General features: G+C 32.4%; 1 protein-coding gene across 1 annotated transcript; it reads left to right on the forward strand.

Moving 5' to 3' along the window:
• Window positions 1–2,092: 2,092 nt before the first annotated feature.
• Window positions 2,093–8,506, forward strand: LOC149226696 (putative inactive purple acid phosphatase 27). The gene is made up of 13 exons (XM_089375347.1): window positions 2,093–2,643; window positions 2,862–2,949; window positions 3,320–3,595; window positions 3,686–3,794; window positions 3,898–4,015; window positions 4,140–4,272; window positions 6,654–6,841; window positions 6,962–7,151; window positions 7,252–7,319; window positions 7,636–7,744; window positions 7,824–8,012; window positions 8,101–8,181; window positions 8,270–8,506. The coding sequence occupies exons 1-13, from the start codon at window positions 2,270–2,272 to the stop codon at window positions 8,321–8,323; spliced, it is 1,977 nt and encodes a 658-aa protein (XP_089231473.1). The 5' UTR covers window positions 2,093–2,269; the 3' UTR covers window positions 8,324–8,506.
• Window positions 8,507–14,409: the final 5,903 nt, after the last annotated feature.

A 14,409-nucleotide genomic window follows, 5' to 3' on the forward strand; every position in this document is an offset into this window, starting at 1 on the left:
TTATTATTATTATTATATTCAACCCTATTATTATTATTATATGGTTGAACAATAAATCATTATTATAATTTTAATTTTATTCAACCCAACGTGAATAAAAATAATAATAAATCATTATTATTATTATATTCAACCATATAATCTGATATTGCTTTGACTTTACCATTAATGCAGGTAATACCGAGATGGAGTGAAGGAAAGGTCATGTAGAATACCTTTCGTGTAAGGAAGGGGCCTAAGGGTTATACTCACGTGTCATGTAGAATATTCTGCTTAATATCCTTTGCGTTTTCTCGGAATAGGAGAGAGAGTCATGGAAATACAATATTGATGGGAGTTAATAATTTATTGTTAGTATTTTATTTGATTGAAGATTTTATACAATTTGATTGCCCTTCCTAAATTGTTTGACTTTCTTTATATTATTATATTTTTTTTTGAGGGTATAGGGTATTGTATTTTTTTTTTTTTTTTTTTCCGAAGGTGGTAAAACCTATCAACTCAGGTGTCAAACCAACAGTGAGGACAGCCATCTCTGGGTGCTATCGCGAATGCTGGGTTTGACTCATCACTGTTAAATAGGAAAACCACGCCACCTGACATAACCCTGCTGGTGGTCCGTAATCGGAGCAGGCTCTCACTCCTGCTAGTTTTTGGTTTTATTATTAATTTGTTTTTATTAAATTTTTTTTTCGTTTATTTATCGTTTAATATTGGGAATTTAATTTTTTGTTATTTTTTATTATTATTTAAATTTATTTATTTATAAAGTGATTGGTTGAAGTCTTTTTAATAACTTTCATTTTTATTAATTACTATCTTTTTTAGTTTTATTTATTTTTTATTTTGATTTTTTTTCCTTTTTCTATTATTTCCATTTTCATAACTTATAATTTTTTCTCATATTTCAGTTTTAAGATGATTTATTATTATATTAAAAATATATTTTAATAAATTTAATTATAATTTTTTTTATAAATTAATGAAAAACTAAAACACATAAATATATATAAAAATATAAACATATATATTAAAGTGTATATATGCTAATTTAAACAATATTAGTTTATCGTATTTTTTAATTTTTGGTGATGAGATTCAATAATACAATATTTTATTAATTGTTTTATTTTTGTGATAATTTTTTTTATGTATTATTGTTTTTTAGTTTACTTAAGCTATCTACTATGTAGCCCTTGTTAAAATTAAGCTATCTACTATGTAGCCCTTGTTAAAATTTGCAATCGAGATAATGAAGCCCATAGCTTCTAATAGTTAAATCACCATACTTAAATAGTGTTGTCTAACTATTTTATGTTTTAAAGTTTGTGGTTGGAAATCAGCCAAACAATTTTTGGTCAGATTATGGTTTTGTGCAATTTAAAATGCCATTGTGGTTAGAAATCAGTGGAACATTTTTTAGTCAGATCCTGATTTTGTGCTATTTAAAATGTATTTATAAATGTATAATTGAATCCACTGCCTTGAAAAATCTTTTAAGTACACAGATTGTGAAAATTTTGCGACTCAAACTTATGATTCTAAATAATCTTACCATACCATTTAAAAAAGGACAAGTCTAACCTGGTGGAGGAATTGCAGCTTATGATTCTAAATAATCTTACCATACCATTTAAAAAGGACAAGTCTGCGGAGGCGGAGGTCGAGGAATTGCCGGACTGTGACCACTTTTGGTCTGAATTTGGGCAAAAAAATTCAACAAATTTTACAAAATTAATGTTTAATTCATGTTTTTGAAAATAGCAATAGATTCAGTGCCATCAAAAATCTCTGAATCATCCAAAATTTTAAAATTTAATAACTTTAACTTAGATTTAAGAAAATCCGAAATCTATCAAAATATTACCAAAATTTTCATATAACAGAAAAACAAACTAAATAACTGCTCCTGCCACTTAGACAGACAGTCAACCTATCTATAGGTACAAACTGATTCACGCACTGAGTTAACTTTAGTGAACATAAACTTCCGACGAAAACAGAGCACAAGCTTGTCTGTACGATAAGTTATCTTAAGTGGGCACACACTTCCCACGTTAGCCGAACACAAGCTACCCATAAATTTCGATAACTACATGACATTGAGAATTTTTCAAATATGGTTAGATTTAGTTTTCTCCAGAACTCAAATTTCCATTTGAGTATACAAGGTGCCAAGGCTGCTTAAATATATCATGTAGCGCACGTATTCCCCTCAGGAATCTTTGCTTTTCTACCGTCGGGTAGATTCAGAAGGACGGTTCCGGCCATGAGGACTTTCAGAATGCAGACATTCATCAATCCAATTGATCCTATTTTCTTCTTCACTGCGATTTTTGTTGTGACAGGTCTCGTGTGTTTTGATTCCCGCTGCAATGGCTCGTTTGCAGATAATTATCCTTCGGCTGCGTGTTTCGAACCCGAGACCTCAGCTCCTAGCTATATTAACCTGTGTGGGGAAGGATACCGATGTATTAATAGAAAGGACCTCCGAAATTGTTCGGATCAGAACCCAGACCTGCAGATGAATCTCAGCACGCAAGGACCCCTTCCGGATGAAGAATTCATCACTGTGACTGTCAATGGACTGTCGAATCCCACCGATGATATCTGGGTTGCCCTAGTTTCGCCTTCAAGCCCAAAGTATGATGAATTAAGAATTCTTTTTCCCTCTCTCGTTAATTCAAAATGTTTTCATTAGCTTTTCTAACGATTTCTGAAGCCAGAGTTACTGCCATGGTCAATTTTTCAGAAAATAATTGTGCAATCATAATTATGCATAGGCCTGCATCAGAATATAGGGCCTATATGAAAAAAATAGGGTTGGATCAAAATCAGTAACTAACCATAGTCTGCAACAGTATTTCGAATTGTCCACTGAACCTGTTGTTGTACTTGGAAACCGGAGATATTAAGCAGCATTCTCTGCTCTGCCATTACACTGTGAAGGTATCTTATATCATTCACTCTGGTTTATCCAATTTCAAAATATTTTCAAATTGGGCAATGAGATCAAGATGGTTCAAAATATTTTCAAAATTGGCCATGGGAATCAAGGTGGTTTCATTTTTCATTTCATAAATTTAATATTAGAAATTTATGTTATTCACTTTTATCTTTCAAATTTCAAAATACTCTCAAAATTAACAATCCCCAATCCAAATAGAGATGATTTCATCTTCTTTCCATTTCATAAAATTCCAAGAAACTTTTTAAATAAAATTCTGTAAAAAATTCTAATCTATTATTTAATATCTCTATTGAATATAATATAGTAATTGTGACGTCTGTCTTATGTGACTCGAATTACTTGCTACAGTCTCAGTTCCTGAAAAGCGATCCTTCCTATAGGGCCTGCATCGAGAACAGTAGCAGCGATAAATTACAGAAAGCCGGGAAGGAATTCGAACCCAAGACTTGCAACGCTTCCATAACATTTCATGTCATAAACATACGCACAGATATCGAGTTTGTATTGTTGTCTGATGGTTATGAAAACCCCTGCGTCCTTCGGAGATCAGAGATTCTCAAATTTTCTAACCCAAACATGCCACTCTATGCCCATCTGTCCAGTGTGGATTCTACTGGGTCATCTGTAAGTATAAGAATAGATTCTAGGATTAAGGGCATTTATATTTTTTATTGATGAATTGCATAGAATTATGATTATTTTTCGACAAATTAGATGAAGGTAACTTGGATCAGCGGGAGCAATACCACACAATTTGTGAAATATGGTTTTCTAAAATCGGCCATGTCCACTGTGACCACGTTCACTCGAGCTGATATGTGCAGTATGTTCTGCTAATCTTTGAATTTCTGGCAAATTCTGTAAATTATGGATACATTATAAAACAGGTGTGAAAAATTCTAACATAAATTCAATTTGTTTGCTAGGTAATGACCTGCTTCCAAGCCCAGCAATGGATTTTGGATGGCACGATCCAGGGTATATTCATACAGCCCTAATGAAGGGGCTGCGGCCTTCTGGGAAATATAGTTACAAATATGGAAGGTAAAAGCACCCAGAGTACTTGCAGGCTAGTGTTAAGTATATGTCCAAAGATTTTCCTTGATTCAGTGTTGGGGAAAAGTTTATTAATTGGTGGCTAGCGTTGATATCTATGTGATTTTTGCAGTGACAATGTGGGTTGGAGTTCTTCTGTGAGTTTCTCCACCCCTCCTGCAGCAGGCGCCAGGGAGGTTCGGTTTCTTGCATTCGGGGACATGGGCAAAGCTCCCCGCGATCCATCGGATGAGCATTACATTCAGGTATAGCGTTAACTTCTTTATATATTTAGATAAATTAATCTAGTTGCTTTTAGCTATATTTTTTTTGAAGTTTTTTTGCTTTAATTTTTTAAAAATTTCGCAGAAATTTATTGAAATCATAAGTTTGATGGGTAACAACTGCACAATATAAATGTTTAGAGATTTTTCAGAGGGCTGAATCTATATGAACAACCAAAAAAACCAGTTTAAATAGCACAAATCAAAATTTCACTTCAAATTTTTTTACTAAATTTCAATCTAAAAATCGCTAAAAACTTCGCTAAACTAACATGATTTCACCTTAATCTCCAGATAAATTTATGAAATCCAGAATTTATTAACCACTAAGCCGATCAATCATAAATCTAATTGATTTATTAAACATGAAGAATCAAAATCTCGAATTTCTTAATCACAGAGCAGATCAAACAAATCTGTGGGCGTAAACTTACCGATTGTTAATATATCAGAATGAGATAAATCAGCTCTTTTTTTCTATCCTAACAGTAATCTCAGTTTGAGCTGTGTTTTGGGTAAAACCCATTTACAAAAATGCCATTTTTAAGTACTCGGTGTTTTGTTTTTTTCTGTTTTTTTGGTCATTGACACTATTGTTTTATCGTTTTAAGGGTATAACCCTTTATATAAAATCGCTGTCTTGTCATCATTAGATTCCTCATTATCAAGTTGTCTGTAGATTTTGAAATATCTAAGAAAATTAAATAAAAGAATATTAATAAAATCTATATTTCAAAATACATCATATCTAAGAAATTAAATAAAAAAATACTAATAAAATCTATATTTCAAAATATGCCATATACATATACATACAGTTGGATATTCCTTTTTAATTAACTAAATATTTAGAAATAGTGATCAGAATTATTTAAAAATAACCATAACATGGCTTAATATTGGTGATTGTGTAGTTAGGTATTCCTTTTTAATTAACTAAATTACTTAGAAATATTGATCAGAATTATTTAAAAATAACTCTAACATGTGTTAATATTGGTGGTGGCATTTTCCAAAAAGTTGACTGCAATGAGTTGTCAGTTTCACCAATAGGTGTTTTATTAGCCCTTTTTAATTAATTAAATTATTTAGAAAGAGTGATTAAAAATAACCCTAACATGGTGGTTGCATTTTCCAAAAAGTTAACTATAATGAGTGGTCAGTTTCACCTAAGAAAGCGTTTTTATCAGCCCATTGCCCTAGCTAGTTGACCTTGGATCTCTTCCATTCTTGAAAAATAAAATAAAAGACATCTTTGTGTATTATATAATATATCAATATTGAAAACCCATATTAATGAGACTACTAAAATATGAAACCAAAAAGTAGTGAATTGTTTTTTTGTGGAAGGGCATTGAGATTTGGATTTCTTTATTTTAATTTTTTTAGAAATTTGTATGGAATAAGATAATTTAAATAAAATATTTCAATATTTTTTCCTCAAATTGATTGGTAAGTTGAGCAATTTAATTTTTATTTTTATGTAATCTCTACGTTTTGTTTAATAAGCATGTTAATGTTAATGTTAGTTTTTGCAATATTATATTTTCGAAACTTTAATAAGTTGTATACTCACATTGTAATTCTTATTTATCTAGTTGTAGTTGTTACTTTTAGTTAACTTAAAATCATAGAGTATATTTTTGTATAATTTTTATATAATAAATAAATTATTTGATACATTTAAAAAATTAAATTTAAATATTAAAATAAGTTTATCAAACTATGAAAATATTAAAATAAATTTCTCAATTTTTTTTTGAAAATATAAGCATCGCTTAAATATAAATATAAATAGTATTTATTTTTTATATATAATTATATTATATTATAATTATTTATATTAAAACAATAATCATTATAATATGTTATTAAAAATAAAAATTAATAATTTTTTTTTAATAATAAAATACAAATTTTAAATTTTAAAAATTTCAACTTCACATTACATTTAATAACATATCAGTTCATGCAATTTTATATCACATAACAAAACTGCAGAAGGTTAATATCTATTTATATTGTATTTCTTTATGCTACCCTCTTTGCTATTTCCTACCGTGTTTTATGTTAAATTTAATTACCTTTTACTTTGAAGAATTGATCTTTTCCAGCTTCCTCCCCCACCGAAATAATAATCTATGTCCTATACTTTGCAGATATTTTTTTCCTTTTCCAAAATAGTTAAAGGGAAAGTATGTGATAAATAGAATGCATGGCCTTTTACCAAACATTACTTTGCCCCATTTATCATTTTTCCTCTTGTTTCTGGTAACACATTTACTTCTCTATCTGCAATTAAACCATTAAATATAAATTAATAAATCTGAAAGAGAAAAACACCTGAGAATAATTATTGGCAGCCAGGGTCACTGGGAGTTATAGATGCAATGACAGAAGAAGTGTCATCGGGTAAGTTGGATTCTGTGTTCCACATCGGAGATATTAGCTACGCCACAGGATTTCTCGTTGAGTGGGATTTCTTCCTCCAACTCATCACCCCAATCGCTTCCCGCCTATCCTACATGACTGCCATCGGTAACCACGAAAGGTAAAATTTATTACACATTTCTGCAAATTCCTCCCTCTCCATTAAATCTTCGACATTGATCATATCTTCTAAGCCCGGTTGATCCAAAAACTCAAATGGGCAATGACTGAAATATTGCAGAGATTATCCGAACAGCGGATCAAAGTACGACGAAAGTAGAGATTCTGGTGGAGAATGCGGTGTTCCTTATGAGAAATATTTTCCAATGCCAACAATTGCAGAAGACAAGCCATGGTATTCAATCAATCAAGGACCCGTGCACTTCACTGTAATGTCCACCGAGCATAATTGGACCCAAGATAGTGAGCAGGTAATGCAAATCTTTCATATAATTTCATTTAAGCTTTTTACTCGATTTGAATATGAGAAGCTCCAAAATTTCCTCTGAATATGAGTTCTTCCTTCCGCAGTATGAATGGATCAAACAGGACTTGGCTTCTGTGGATCGTAAACAAACCCCTTGGCTTATTTTCGCAGGGTAAGATTTGCATAATGAATATGTTTGGGTTACTCAGGGTGCAATCTCTTTTACATTAAAATGTTAAATATTGGGCTTAACCTCTGGTTATTAACTTTGATGATTTTACTGGAGACTAAAGTTTATAGATTTTAGTCTAACTGCAATAGTGATTCCAATAAGTGTTATCAAAGTTAAATTTAAAAAAATTGATCTGTACCTCTAATAAACCCTACTCTGAAATGTAAGGGAGACTAAAAATAAGAAAATGAACTTATTTAGTAAATTGAATTAGCTTATCCTAACCATAATGAAATTTTACATTGAATTTCAACAGCCATCGGCCTATGTATTCTTCTGTAGACGATGGCATTATAGGAATCATTACACCGAGCGTAGATGCCGACTTTGCTCCAGCCATTGAACAACTTCTCTTGGATTACCAGGTAAAAGCAAACATATTTCCTTTAACCTAATCACATGCTTTTGAGAAAAATTAAATGTGTTGGCTTTGATTTCTTGCAGGTCGACTTGGTGTTATGGGGCCATGTTCACAACTATGAGCGTACCTGCGCTTTGTTTCAGAAAACCTGCAAATCGCTTCCTACAAAAGGCGTGGATGGTGTAGATACTTACAACAGTGCAAATTACAGCGCACCAGTCCACGCAGTAATAGGGATGGCAGGATTTTCTCTTGATAATTTTGTGGACAATGTGAGTAATCGATAATCAAACCCAACAATAGAAATGCAAATAACAATACAATATTCTAAATATGTGATTAATATATATGTTAATGCAGCCTGATAGCTGGAGTTTGGTTCGTTTTTCTGAATATGGATATGCTCGGGTTCATGCCACGACCCAGCTACTATTGTTTGAGGTAAATAATGATCTGTGCTCCCCAAGCCTTTGAATTATTATTTTTGGAAGATTTATCGGTTACCCTAAGTCTCCTCTGCTATTTGCAGTTCGTGAATTCTGATACACGAGCGGTGAAAGACAGCTTCCGGATGACTAGATAATCATCCATCCAGAAGATAATTCATTAAATTGTGCTCTTCGAAGGTTGTCAAAGGGTTCGCTAATCTCAATTGCAGATGCTCACCCATGGAGAGAATTCGTTGAATTGTGCCGTGGGGGAGGTTGTTAAAACAGCCCGGTTAATTCCTTATTAAGATTTTTTAATTCTTAAATTCTTATGTTGTAATCAAGTATAAATTATTCATTTAATTTTAATATATGAGATTTTAATCATGGGAGTCAATATGACAGATGCAGGCAGCTATTCAGCATGAACATTTCCATTTGGTAAAAAATACATCTATGTAATAAAAAACAAATTATGTAAATAATTTTTTTTTAATAATTATAAAATTATAAATTAAATTAAACTATAAAATTAATATGGTTTACAATTCTATGATATTGTATGGTTTATGGTATATCTATGTTAAGTCAGGACTTATAGAGATTCACCCTCTATACCATGGGTCAATATCATAGGTTATCACTACCACATACTTAATATGACACATGTTGATATGATACTTTCTTTTATTAATTAATTTGAAATAAATTCATTAGAAAAAACATAACTAATTTGGACATAAATATTAACCTTTGATAAATCTCTACCCTCCATCTAACAATTACTATCTATTAAATTAAGATTGGAAGATTTATTTTGAAATAAACATGCCTATCAACATAATTAGCATATCCACACTAATTTTATTTTCATATTCCTAATTGTAATTTTAATACAAATATAAATATAGTCATTATTATTAAAATTGATTTTGTTATAAAAACTTATTATTAACTACAAGACTACTACATAGAGGGGGGTTTAAAGACAATTTTTGAGTAACTTGAGACAAAACAAAATTATTGCATGTAAGTGAGTGTCTCAAATTATTGTCTTAAAAAATTGTCTCTATAAAGGCAATATAGAACACAAGTATTATGGTCTATTAAGACCATTCATTTTTGTCTCTCAAGAAACTATAGCTATGATTAAACATATGTTGTCTCTATGGAGATATTATATAGTGATTAATTCATGTTAGGGCAAGATTGAATCGAACCACCACCTACTTCTTGCAAGACAAATGTTCTTCCATTGAGCTAGCACCCTTTAAAGAAATGTCTTATCTCGATCAGAAAGAATAAAAATGAATGAGCCAAAATATGTCATCATATCAATGAAGAAAAAATATGTTACTTGTTGCTACATGACCAATTTTAGACAAAAGGAAAAAATTGTACATGGTACTAACTCTCATGTCATCTAGTGGTTTAAATTCACAACATGTATTTGTCAACCCAGGGTAGGCGTTTCCAAAGGACTTGAGCATGCACTATAGAGGAAGAATCCTATTGGGTTTTCATCACTCCTAAAGTGTCTTGTTCCTTCATAAAGAAATAACATCTTAATAAGGCTTGTGGAATGTTACAATCATATAGATAAAATTCAGGTGCAACAACTAGCTTCCTTACTTTTATTATTAATTAGAACAAGTTGTGCCACCAATAGCAATAACTAATCAATAGAAGGTAATACTTTAACTTTGCACACATAGCTCAAGAAAGTAAGACTTATTTTCACATGTCTTATCCCCATTTGGTACCCTTATGGAGTCAAAGGCATGAATACCTGCCAAAGAATATATGACCACCTTAAAATATATTATAGCTTGCAATAAAAATATAGAATTGTATAGTATTAATTGTTTTGAGATTGTCTTATATATGTTTGTAGATTAACATATTTTAGTTGTTCAGTTATGACATTGCTCTGTAAACATATAAGAATAAAGTATTGAAAAAAAAGAAGTGTCTTATGGGTAAAAAATAGAAGCACTTCTTGGAAGTTTTAAGAAGCAATAATACGAGAAACTAGAACAACACATATGACATTATTCAAACTGCATTATTTTCCTGCCATTCTAAACATTTGGAAAATAAAATAATAAGAGTACTAGTGAGTGCCCAATTGTGTAATGATTATGCCATTTGACTGATGGCCAAAATGAATATTTTGAGTAGTGAGTGTCAACACCATATTCTACATCCCAAATTAGTTGCACAAATAAGATTCACAATATCAAAGCTCCAAAAAGAAAAACAAGCAACAATCAAGATTATAATCATGTCATCTCCTTATAACAACTGACCACCTTGTACCTTCATAGAAATCATCTTGACCTGCATGGCACATTCTATTAATTTGCATGCATGGGCATCTGAGTAGATATAGAATAATAGACCATAATGGTCTACAAAAATCAATCTAAACACATACAATATTGACAAAATATGCAAATACATAAATGTGGACTTCAACGTAACAATTTTACTAGGCCTTACCTATTTTCCTAGTCAAACCTCCAATTTGGAAACTCTCAAGCTTCATCAATGAGAAGAAAACCAAAATAAAATAACTGCAAAACATGCTTCCCTTTAGAAATGTCAATACTTTCCAAGTTTCTACAGAGCCAACTATAATCCAAAGTGCCTCCCTCAATCTAATTTTACAATATCAAGGTATCCACTGCTTGTGGTTACCAAGGTCTGTAAACTTATCTTGTTCTAAAATAGCTTTATGCTACCATTACCATACTTAAGCATTTAAAATAAATATCATGGAAATTATATTCGAGTAAATCCAAAATCATTATGTTTCCTCAACTGCAGTTGTTGAATCCAATAATCAATACGTACGACCATACTAACAGCAGCCTTGCAGTACCCAGTAGTTATGACACAAACTTACAAGTCCCACCCATCTCAATAACTAAACAAGACTAAATCAATATATCCCAATGAAAACTCAATTCCCACAAGTCAAATCGAATCTGATGAGTTTGACTCACAATCCTTCTACGCTAGAAATTATACTCAACAAGCCCAAACCAAAAACTCTTTTCCAGTCACTATAAAGAAAAAATAGAAATGATTCATTTGATTATTGGTTTTGTGTATCTGTTTTGTATTTTTGTTGTAAGCTTTTTCCAAGTCCAACTTGTGTTATTACTCTCCAACCTCACCAAGTCATTCCTCAAGTCAATTCCGCCTATTCTCATTTATAGGTATGACAAAAAGTAATGCATTTTATTACTCCAAGAAAACCATGGAACTTAAACATAATAACCAAAATGCATCCTAGGTGCCTAGGTTGAATACCCATGGGTTAGGTACCCTAGTCTACACTGATAGTTTTTCTACGCATTCCATCCAAAAATGTGGGACAACATCCCTTGAATTCTCCCTTGAGGTTTTCCTTGAAAAAATGGTGAATACATTTAATATAAATAAATATATAGACATATAAATGTTGCATGAGTTAGGATAAAGGAGTTAGAAAGGCACCACTAACATTAAATCACTCAACTATTAATAAAATTCATTATGAGTGTTATAAGCTATTTTGTCTCATCAGATCAATCAACCTCCTAATGGGATCATTCACATCATGTTCCCCCTTTACATTATCATTGCACAAAGCCCTATGCACGAATCTCTCATCCCTTAGAGTTTTTGCCCTAATTTGCATCATCTAAGTTAGTTTTAGGACCAACACACCCTGGCCTCTTGCTAGACAACGTTCACCTATAGGTTGCTCCACTCTAGCTTGTGTTGATCACCTATAGGTTTCTCCCCTTTTTACCTGCATTGGTTCTATAAATTCGGGAAAAGGAGAGGGAATGCCAAAGTTTCTATTTTTAGAAGCTTCCAAGATCTGTTGTAACCATTTATCTCAGATAAAATTTTTGAATCCTATCCTATCCTACCTTGGAGTTTCCATCCCTTATCCTTAGATCTCATCCTCCCATCAAGAGTGGATCTCAATCCCAATATTAGTAAAAGGATAAGAAATCTCAACTTACCTCGCTCCTCTATATATTTACAACCTTCCATATGCAAGAGGTTGGATTTTGGAGAATTATTATACCCTTATGTTGTTTTTGTAAGGTTTACCCTTTCATGCATTTAGGGTGATTGGAGTTACACTTTGTGATAAAGGAAAGAAAAGTCAACAACTTGGAGGAGCTCTTCTATAAGATCAACACCTATTTATTGTTATAACTCACTCCTAAATCAATACAAAGAGTTATTTTGTTTTCCTATATGTGATGTTGTTATTTCATATATTTCAGGACCATGTTGATCTGTTGAATGAAGTAGATAGATGATGCTACATAGATCTCATACTTTCTTGGCTTGTCTTGCTTGGTTGTGCAGGTTTTAATTTTGGCAGCTGGAGCTATGATTGGAGAATTCAAGCCAAAGAAGGAGCGAAATATAGGACATATTCTGAGTAGGTTTCATCCCCTCATCCACTTACTCTAAGGAAAATATTAGGTCCTTTATCATTCTATTATTCTAAGTTAGCCATTAGAATTAGGGGAGATATTTGTATCCACAGTCATAAATCCCGCATAACAAATTGGTGACTCCACTGGGGACAGTGTATTCCCTTGGTGTTTTCTTTGTCCATTTTGTTTGATTTATCTCTTTCACAAACCTTTGCTTCTTTAATAAGCCAAGAATAGAGCTAGGAAGTGATTGCATTGAGTCTTATTTGCAATTTTTTTCTTGGAATCCTCTTTCCCAGGACTAATGCACCCTCTAGTTTAATGACAGAGCATTGCACCCCACCTGGGCCCTCTTTGTCCCTATGTTGCAAATCACTGGTGCCTCTTTTGCACCTGTGTTGATCCATGTTTTTGAACAAAATTTTCCTTGTTTTCTTAATGTTGCTTTGATCAGCCTACTTCTAGCTAACCTTCCCCGAGTCTTGAGTGCCTTGTGGTCTCTCTGAACCCTCCATTTGGTTTGCATTTGTGTTTTATTACCTTTGGTAAGAATTGGTTTCGATTTTTCTTTGTTTTGATCATTAGGTCGCTTGCAAACTTGTTTTGTTTGATCATTGATTGCTTGGATAAATTGTTGATCTAGTCTTCATTCTAAAAAGAGAATTTGAATAAGTGATTAGAATTTGCATCTTAGTTTTCCTCATTTTCAAAAATCAAGTGGTGAAAAGAAAAAATATTGCACTGACATTTAGGGTTTTTGCATCTATATTGATTTAGGAACAATTGCATGAAAAGGGAATTGCATCAAGCATCTTCTTTACTGCATTTTCTATGTTGCATATTGTTTGTCTCTTCCCTTCCTTAGCTAGATTTTCATTGAAGAGAAAGATTCCATTTCCTCATGCTAGATTTGCATTTTAGGGAATTCAGGTGAATTCATGGTGAGCCATAAAACTGAAACTTAATTCAAGATCAACTTAAAATTTACTGAATCAACCTAAGGAGAATTTGTAACATTAATGCAAACACATAGAGGTCTAGGCTAGAGATGTGTTTCGATGTCATTAAATGTAGGAGTTGTCATTGTTTTCCAGCGTTACATCCCAAGGGTGAAATCTCGTTCCACGTATGTGAGTGTATAGGATCGTACTCCACGTACATTTGGGTATATTGGTGGTGCTCCATGCACGTAAATTATATGGGAATGCTCTCATCGAATGATTACGCATTAGACAATACTACTATAGACTGCACTCCCATGTACCATCGAGTATATTTTGGGAGTGCTCAATAGGTTTCTATCCATCCATAGGTAGTCGAGATTGTTTCCTTATATGCCATGATACACCGAACACAACATTCAGGGAGATTGGATACCGTACGTTAAGTCCTTGGTTCACCAAGGTGTTGCTTGGTAATCCTTTATGCCTAGATTACCCTCTTTTTGATTTATTTCTTTTTGTGTTAATAAAATTTACTATCCAATGTGGAACAACAAGATCCCCCACTCCATCGCTTGTGTAGAATGAAAACTAAGCCTCCTCTTCCACAAGAGGCTACTCCTGGCTATCGTCAAAAGCATAAAATCTTGTAAGCTACCAAATTAGGAAACTCAAGAACTACTTCTGATCTTCCTCCTGAATATGATCAACCATAATCATTTGTCCCCTTGAATACCAGACCCAAGGTTACATCGACTCTTGTCGGTGAAACTGACACAAATGATACTAAATTACCTCGAATTTTATTGCCTGAGGTTATACAATCTGACCTTCCTGAGTCATAAACAT

This window comes from Pinus tabuliformis, chromosome J (assembly GCF_031772625.1).
Source record: "Pinus tabuliformis cultivar Carrire ecotype Pingquan chromosome J, CPIR1, whole genome shotgun sequence".
Taxonomy (NCBI): Eukaryota; Viridiplantae; Streptophyta; class Pinopsida; order Pinales; family Pinaceae; genus Pinus; species Pinus tabuliformis.

Coding starts and splice junctions, on each gene's coding strand:
- LOC149226696 (XM_089375347.1), top strand. CDS start 2,270: ATGAGGACTTTCAGAATGCAGACATTCATCAATCCAATTGATCCTATT. Junction 3,596..3,685: donor TGGATTCTACTGGGTCATCT/GTAAGTATAAGA, acceptor TCGACAAATTAG/ATGAAGGTAACTTGGATCAG. Junction 7,152..7,251: donor GGACCCAAGATAGTGAGCAG/GTAATGCAAATC, acceptor TTCCTTCCGCAG/TATGAATGGATCAAACAGGA.